The sequence below is a fragment of the Embiotoca jacksoni genome, unplaced genomic scaffold, assembly GCF_022577435.1.
Source record: "Embiotoca jacksoni isolate LCO1_2020_lvr unplaced genomic scaffold, fEmbJac1.0.p SCAF_9, whole genome shotgun sequence".
Lineage (NCBI taxonomy): Eukaryota > Metazoa > Chordata > Actinopteri > Embiotocidae > Embiotoca > Embiotoca jacksoni.
The window spans coordinates 18,306,109-18,314,841 of NW_027185447.1; the positions used below are offsets into that span (position 1 = coordinate 18,306,109).

Here is an 8,733-nt window from a genome sequence, read left to right on the forward strand (position 1 = left end):
AAAAATTCAAGGTGCCAAGTGTTAGTATATTAATCTAGAATAATTGTAATTATCGTAATTATAGTATCACTACCATTTTTTTTCTGTATTTATTTTGTTACAGAAGCAGATTTTTATCCCAAATGTAATAATTTTATATAGTAATGACTCTGTAAGTGTGTTTAATTATCTCCTTGTCTTCATTCCAAAGTGCCAGTTCGATTCCATCCTGACCAACATTTCCTTTCACAGACCAGCTGTAGTTCCTGATGATCTGGGCTGACTTGATATTTCTCTGATAGTTCTGGCTAAACCTTGTATGATACTGTGTGTGTGTCTGGATGAACTAAAGTCAAGGATGTTGCACTGATGGACACGTGTCTCTCTCTGTGTTCCAGGGTGAAAGAATTGAAAAGGGCCAGGGAACATGAGACCCCTCAGAAGAGCCCTCTTGCGATGTGACATCCCTCTCCTGACTCCTCTTTTTGTTTTTTCTTTTTTTTTTTGTTTGTAACCGAGACATTTTACACGAGAAATGAAAAAAAAAAAAAAACATCAATGCAAGCACTGCAATTATTACTACTACTGCAGTGTTACTGGTTCGACTACTATTACATGTACAACGGCATTTTTTTCACATATCTATTCTTTCCACTGACTTGATTTTGGTTGGAGAGTGACAACATCTACAGGATTATAAACTAAAAAGGGTCGGGGTGGGATCGGGGGAGGGGGGGGGTCGCAGAACATTTGCTTCATGGCATTTTTTTGCACTTTTTCATGGATTGCTTTGTCTTTTTTGGATATGAAGAGGTTTCGTACAGTGAAGAAAGCAAACGCAGGACACGTCTGAGGCGGTCTGAGGCGGTCTGACCCGAGGAGACGTACATTAAGGCTGCTGCAGAGGACCTCAGAGGACAGAGACCATGCAGAAAAACACTCTGGGCTCTAATTGTATTTCATAATTTTTTAAGTGACCAATCAATTCATTCGAGGAAGGATTTTTTTTAACCAAATATATCGATAACCCACACACCCACTTCTATCCACTGCTGTAGATTCTACAATATTCAATTTAGCTCGACAGTTCCTCCTGTGTCCCACTGTGCTCTACCCCACCAGTCTGCCCACACGGGTGGAGCTACAAATGAATGTAGTCGGGGTTTAAACGTGCAGAAGCAGAATGGGGATAAGATATTTCTGTTTAAACATTTCTTAAAAAAAAAAAAAAAAAAACTATGCTTTATCGTATATATTGTCACTTTATTACTTGAATTTGTTCCATACTGTCCAATGTATTTCCTCCATCATGTCCAATGTATTGGTGATCTGTATCTTCAGGCTATATGTTGTTAAATCCTACCAAGAAAAATGCATGACTTCTTGGCAAGAAAAGTCTTTGCTTGTGTGCTTATGGTCTAGTCTTTCAGCCTATCCTCTGATTTTCATTTTCGTTTTTCCACCTCAGTGGTCCACATGTCCATATTCTCCTCCATAAGTTCGACCATCTTCAGTAATGAAGCTTTTCCTGTGTTGTCCTGTTTCTTATTTTTATTTCCGTTTGCCTTGTTCAGCTGATTGCTCCTCTGAAACCTAACAAGAGAAAAGAACTTGCCTATTTTGTGTTGTAATGGTTATGGTCATGCAGGTTATTACTGTTCTTTTTAAATGAACTTCAGAGCCTGTGAAGGCTTTTGAGGGGAAGATCACATACATTGCCTTGACGTCTTAGAGATTCTTTGAGGGGTCCCTAAGCTTGTCCCAAAATAGGGGTTTGACAAATCCATATTTTTGACAATTGAGCGATTTCTGTATATAAAGAAGGCTGAAAGTACGTAGGAAAAAACATGTACCCAAAGGGGATTGTATTTTAGAAATATATTATTTTATTCATTAAAAATGGGTCAAAAACAGGTACGAGACAAAAACAGAATATTTGTATAGTTTTGTTTGAATGCCTAAGAAGTATGGTTGTATTGTTTGTATATAGTGTAAATACCTGGGATAAAAATGAGCTATGTGCATGAAAAGTATGAACAGAGTCAAAAGGGAAAAAAAACAACAAAAGCAGTAGTGGCTATGCTCTGTAAAATTAAAACTATTTCACTATTAGAGTATTTTATTTTATTTTGATTGTTCCTGAGAAGAACATTTTGCTAAAGCATGATATTATTGCAATATTAAAAGATAAAAAAAAAATACTGTATTTAGTGTTAGGAGAAGTCTTCAAAATTATCTTAAAACAAGTATGGTTATGTTATTTTTTTTTTTCATTTGTTTATTTTTGGGCTACCAAGAACCTTTTGCCAATGGTGCCAAGGTATGTGAATGCTATATAGCTTAAGAAGAGAATTAAGTTAATTTTTTGCAGAACCGATAATCATACAGAGAAATACACACTAGCACTGAAGACCATAACATCACAACTGGCCGAGGATCACAAAAAAAAAATGAGGTACACAGTTTGCAGAGGGAGTCATATATATAACGGACAGCATTTAGGTCTGTCATGTGTCCACCATTCCCACAGATAACTAGTCCATTTATCCATCACTGAATACACCAGATCAAAGTCGAGTTCGATTTTTTTTTGTTGTCATTGCAAATAGAATGTGATACGATTACTGAGGTATCTTGTCTGTCTTAAAGATTGTGAATGGCAGCCTTGACCATGGTGTCCCTATAAAGCAATCCATGTTATTACCCTCTGTCACTGGAAAACTTGGAATTCACCCCCTTTAAAATGTGCAGTATGTTGCACCGAGCTTTGATTTATGAACTGATCCCTGTAGTAAACTGATGATAAGATGTTCCCAGTCCAATATGTTTTATTAAAAAAAACACACGTCCTTGATCAAGGCTGCCAGGATCTAAATAGACCTTGTATTCCATGTCTAAAAGAATGAATGAAAAAAACATTCTGTACATGACTGCGTTTCTTTGCCAAGCAGCTGAAAACACATTTGCAAAATGAACCGTTCCAACAGTCAAAGGTGCTAAAACAATTATATCCAGAGGGACAGCGCTTACAGTTCTCGATGCAGGTTCAATGAGCCAAAACGACTGTAGTAACTCGTGTAAAACAGTGAGCTGGTGCCAATAATAAGCAGAAGATGTGTCTTGTACATTGGATCGTATTTAACGTAAGGTTTTGATCGAGAGATAAGACATGATAAGACATGAGCTGCTGGTTTAGAGGTGCCTGTTGGCTGCTGTCTAATTCCTATAATATATTCCTACCAGAAAGTGTATTCTGTATCCAACATGTGATTATTCAGCCAAGTGCCACTGAAAAACTTGAGTTTTGTTTAATGAAGTGTTGTCATGTTTGTTAAATAATTAGTAGGCTAAATAGGTATTTCTCCCATTTTTTTTCTGATTTATTTCCTCAATTGATTGTTTTTGTTTATTTGTTTGTTTGTTTTTGTTTTCCACTCATCTGATATGTAAACTTTATTTCCAGAGTGTTTATGTAGAAAGTGCCTATTCATATCCTGATAACAACAATCCTTTTCCGGAATCACACGATGTACCTGAGGTGAAAGAAATGTGAGAGAACATGGTCACCCACTGACAGTGCTGTAACCTCCACATGAACCCACCACCTGATCACCACCATTACACCATTAGATTCACCAAAGCCACAACCATATTCCTTGTACACACCGGTATCAGCACAGCACTGCAGCTTGTCGACATGCTAAGCTTTATTTTTTCCATTTTTCTACTGGGACAGCTTGTTAAAATCCCATTTAGAAACGCCACTACTGGGGTTTGTTGCCTTGCATTCATCCTCCAGTCTGTGGTTAGAATGCATAGCCAATGCAATGTTGTGGCAAAAAGGAGAAGGATTTATTATGCTTGCATGGGTAAAATAGTTAACTGGGTGACAGAACTGCACCTGAAGCATGCTTATTTTCCTAGAATCGGTAGTCAGATAGACTTGTTAAAAAGACTTACTGTTCTGTAAAGCAATGAACATTGGTTTGACGTGTCACAGAACTCCGAAAGACAGAGGGCATGTGACCGGAGGGCAAACCTACAAACTGAGCCACTGATCAGTGCTCAGGAGCTACTGACGTTTTCATGGCGAAGCATGAGGACAGGATTGTTTTTAGATCAAGTTCTAACCTTTTTAGACTTTTTCTTTTATCTTTTCAATTCATTTTAATTCAATCAGTGTACTCCCAACAGGACAAATGAAATGGGCAAGGTTGGAGACATTGTGACAGTATATATAGCAAATGAATAAGTGACGCACGGTACACACAGACACACGCACGGCACACACATGCAAACATGTCAAGTTGTCAGTTTCACTTGTACACCGAGTCGTGAAGGCAGCGTTGCTCTTTTCCAGGCTGAGGGACTGGTTCACCTCCCTTCTGTATTTTACTCAGGGTGCCAAAACGGGGAGGAGGAAACAGAGCAGGACTTGTGATTCACAGCAGAAGAAGCTAAAACTGAAATAAGAAAACCTTTCAGCAGTGATTTCTGGCAAAACATTTGGGACGGACAGGTTCACCACTGCGATACTGAAATCTTTAAAGTGAATGAGTATAATCTATAATCCATTTCCTCTCAGTAACCTTGAACATTTAGTGGAGCCCTGGAATAAAGTCTGTTTATATATTGCTCATTAAGATAAATGATTTGATTTTCTTTCATAGAAAACTGTCAAATCATTGTATAATTCTGGCCAGTTCTTTAGGCCCTTTATTTATCTAAGTGACAAAGTGTAGAGGGTATTTAAGATTAAGACTGTAGTTATATGAAAGGTTCACCTGCAAATCTTGTTTTTACTGCCATTTATGAATGGGATGACAAGTTCGCTGACTCCTCATTAGCATACAATATTATACATTTTGAGATGTTCTGTGAATTGACCTGAGAATCTGCCTTTCCTCCTCTTCTTTTTCCGAAGCACCCAAACCAGAGAAAGGTAGGCACATCAGGACAACAGAACAGAAACAGATATATTCCACCTGATGACACAGAGCAATAAAGAACTATTTTGTGGAGACCTATAGACCTAGCAAAGTTTAAAAATGATTGGACACATGTAGTCGACTTACTCTTATGCAAATGCCAGTATTGCAAGACAAGCATTCAGTAGTTTATGGACAGCAATTATATGGCACCCTTTACCGAACTGCACGTTTTCATCAATTCCAAACTGAGAAGAAAAAAAAAAGGCCCTTCTTTGATAGAAAGTTACGGGTCCTCGACACTTTGCATGTGAACTAGTGTTAGATCTATTTTCCTCGCCTCTATAGCTGTCTTTCTCTCTGTCTTTCCCTGGTATGTGACCCAATTTTTCTCCGCTCCCGACCCCTTCCCCCTTAAAACTTTCATCTCCTCTTGGTTCTCCTAATGTGTTTTGCTTTCCTCCTTTTTCTTCCCTTCTCTTGTTTGTAAGTTTTATTTTTGTAATTGTGCATGTACAAGCGTCACTGACTCGATGGATATGTTTAAAAAAAAAAATTTAAAAAAAGAGATTTCAGCTGCTGAAGCCATGCAAAACGTTTTGAATTGCCCTTAAAATATGGAAGATGTTTTCTGAATGCTTTATATTCTTTCTGCTGTAAAATAATAAAAAAAGGAAAAAATGGAGAAAACTCGAGAACCAACTTTGCAACGTCTTTTTGTTTCCTCTTTTACTTTTCAGAAAGCGATAATGGTTCCTTCTTCCAAATATGTTTCTCACCAACACTTTATCTAGAAAACACAACCAGTAGAGACACCATTTATTTATAATACAGTTTTATTTCCATTCAACATACAGTGCTGTATAATCTTTGACTTTCACTTCTTAAAGACATTTAGTCATATTTGACAACCTTTTGTTAAATGTGTGCACATAGTTTCCCACAACATTAACGTAAATCCTAATAAATCATCTTAAAGTCTCCAAGCAACATGTCTCAGTCATACTTATGGCATTTTTGTGACAGCGCTCATGAGGGCGAGTGTGTTTGTCTGAGTACATGGCATGGGTATGTGTACATACGGTATATTCATGCATGGTGTTGTCTATGTATTTAGTCTGCATATTGTATTTTTTTTTTTTTTGGAGCAATTTGGGGATTTTTCTTTCAGTGCAAACCCTGCCTCTTGTGTGTGTCGTCGGTGCCTGTTGACAGTTTTAGACACAGTACTTCCAGAAACACTCAGAGTTCCCTGCTCTCTTCCTGAACTGTTTTCGGAATCCCAGCACATGGCTGAAAGGATTTAGGAGACCTTGTTTCTCCAACAGGACCTGAAAGACAAGATAGAGTTGTAGGGATATACTTCACAGTAAGTTTGCGGTATGTAGTTTACTATTCTTTGCTGTTTCTGGGATTACATTTGCAGAAAACCCACCCCTCTTTTCATCCCTCGAGGGAGCAGACCAGTCGTTCTGACACCTGAGACAAAATAAAACATGAGATTATTCTGATATTTTTGATAATTCATGTCAACGTGTGTGTTAGCTATGTTTCTGTGAAAGGTCAGTCTTTTGAACAGTCAAGTTTAGTTAAAGACGTAAAGACTGGGATGTCACCGATGCTGCTAAAGTCGGTGGCGTGTGCATGATTCTTACCGTCTCTGTTAATCTCCCCAGACATCAGAGTGGAGTATCTGAGACCTGCACCATCCTGTTGAGGGAAGGGCTGCTCGGAGAAAGACAGATCATCCAACATGCCGATTCCTCGGTCCTCCACTGACACTGAAGACACCCAAACAACCACAAAGAGTTCATTAAAACACCACTCACAGGTACTGTGGATATTCTTTCTAATCTAATTCTCACTCGTAATCACTATAACTAGAAAACCATTAAATTAAATTGAACAAAAAGTTGAATCTGTCCTCAGATGGCAGAACTTTGGCATGTGAACTTTGGCAGAACAATCGGTGTTCAACACTGCAGCACTGAAGTAATTACTTCGAGGCCCGAGGATATGACTTGCCTGCCATTAATCTTTACAAATTACATTTTATCACTAAAAATGCTAATCAAGATACTGAATTAGTAAATTACTGTGCATAACAGCTCTAATAGAGATATTACTCTCCACTCACCAGGTCCTGAATAGGGCAGCTCAGCAGATTCTGTGATGGGGTGGGCCAGCAGCGGGCCACAGGCCACGAGCACAAAGGCCCAGGAGAGGAGATGGTTGCACTTCATCACTGTAGGATGCTGTAGCTGGAAGTGGTTCTGTTTTGCACAGAGGTCCTCGGGTGAAAAGAAGATGTCTCTCATGCTCTGCTGGTCCCAGCTGTGTTATATACTTCAAGCTGTAGCCTACCCCCCCCCCCCCTCCCTCCTGCCACATGCCACACAGCAGACACACACACACACACTTTGGCTTGCCACAACAGCCATCAGCAATATCCAGAGTCCCATCCCTTCTAACTGTGATAAATCAACAGGCAGTCAGAGGTGAATTATAGACTCAATAAAAAGACAAGTGCTAGGGCCCATGCTTCAAGGGCACACTCATGTTTTACCAGCTCTTCAGCGTGATTGACTGTTTTTACTGACTTTGTAAATGGTATCGAAGCAGGTGTTTCAGATGTCATGTCAACAACAGCTCACAGGGGAGCAGGTGGAGAAACTGGGCAGACAAATGACAAATGTTTTTTATGCCACTAGTTCATTAAAGTCTCGGGCCATTTGAATCCTCCTGACTTAAAGCCTACAGCATACAAAGTACAGAGATGTCCCAATAAACTTGTATAATTACTTAAACAGGGATTCAGTAGACATGCTTAAATGTGCAAGGCCTTGAAGTCTATTATCCGTCTGACATTTAAGTCCATTTTCCACAGGTCACAGAATCAGTTTGATTGATGCACATTATTTAGAAGCCTGTTATAGTTGTGCTTTCACTTCTTCTTAGTCATGCCATAAAATTTTATGAGTGCGTCCGCATCACTGGTCAGCGTCAGAAAAGCTTTCCTATTGGTCAGTAGACCGGGGGACAGGTGGAGACAGCAGTTTACAATGTTACATGTTGCACCCCTGAATGTAATTTGTATATATTGTTAGCAGTATGACGTCAGTGTTCGGTCTCTTCTATGATAATGGGGGCCAATGAAGCGACAGTGACATTTTATTTTATGGGTGGTAGAAGGACAGACTCTCAATTAAGTGTTGCTGAAAAGCTATTAAGATTTATATTCTTCATTAGTCAAAGCTCCACTGCCAATTTTAGGTTATTTTAATATTCAGAATAAATGTTGTCTCTCCCATACTTGAGGTTTATTCTGCTGTATATGGAGTTCCCTTTACAATTAATTAGAAATCTAGAACTTCTTCAAGACACAGATATTTGTAACAAACAAGGGCACATAGCATTTCTTTGAATACACACAGAATAATGTGAAAGAAAATTTTAAAAATGAGGATCAGGATTTTATATTCTGTCGTGATAGTAGCAGACATTATTGTTCCATGAACAGCATTTTCAGCTGAACTCTCTAAAGTAGCAATATCTCAGTGGTAAAATATACAATTAGCAATTAGGTTCTACTTTCAAAATGGTAAATGTAAATATGAACAATTTTCAGCTGTGACATGACAGGTTTTTGTGGCTTGTTGACAATAATCTACCTCATGCTTGTTTCACTGGCAGAAATACGGCCGGCAGAGGGCGACATTACGTTTAGAAAACCTCACGATCCCACTTTTACACATTCTCAACAAGTTATAGTGTAAAGTCTGCTGAGTGGCTTTGAGGGGAAAATATTATGTTTTAGACACACTTC

At 38.7% G+C, this 8,733-nt stretch overlaps 2 protein-coding genes across 11 annotated transcripts in view; one reads left to right on the plus strand and one right to left on the minus strand.

Annotated features, from left to right (window-relative positions):
- Positions 1–5,605, plus strand: part of camta1a (calmodulin binding transcription activator 1a) — a 283,560-nt gene extending 277,955 nt beyond the window's left edge. For all 10 annotated transcript variants that reach the window (XM_069141527.1, XM_069141517.1, XM_069141518.1 and 7 more), the window contains one exon: positions 378–5,605. In XM_069141527.1, the coding sequence (XP_068997628.1) occupies positions 378–441 (64 nt within the window). In that variant the 3' untranslated portion in view covers positions 442–5,605. The remainder of the gene's footprint in view (positions 1–377) is intronic.
- Positions 5,606–5,777: 172 nt separating this feature from the next.
- LOC138193204 (urotensin-2-like) lies at positions 5,778–7,150 on the minus strand. Its single transcript, XM_069141090.1, has 4 exons — positions 7,045–7,150; positions 6,563–6,688; positions 6,343–6,386; positions 5,778–6,238 (listed from the first exon to the last, which is right to left on the minus strand). Exons 1-4 carry the CDS (start codon positions 7,148–7,150, stop codon positions 6,125–6,127), a joined length of 390 nt encoding a protein of 129 aa, XP_068997191.1. The 3' UTR covers positions 5,778–6,124.
- Between the last annotated feature and the right edge of the window lie 1,583 nt (positions 7,151–8,733).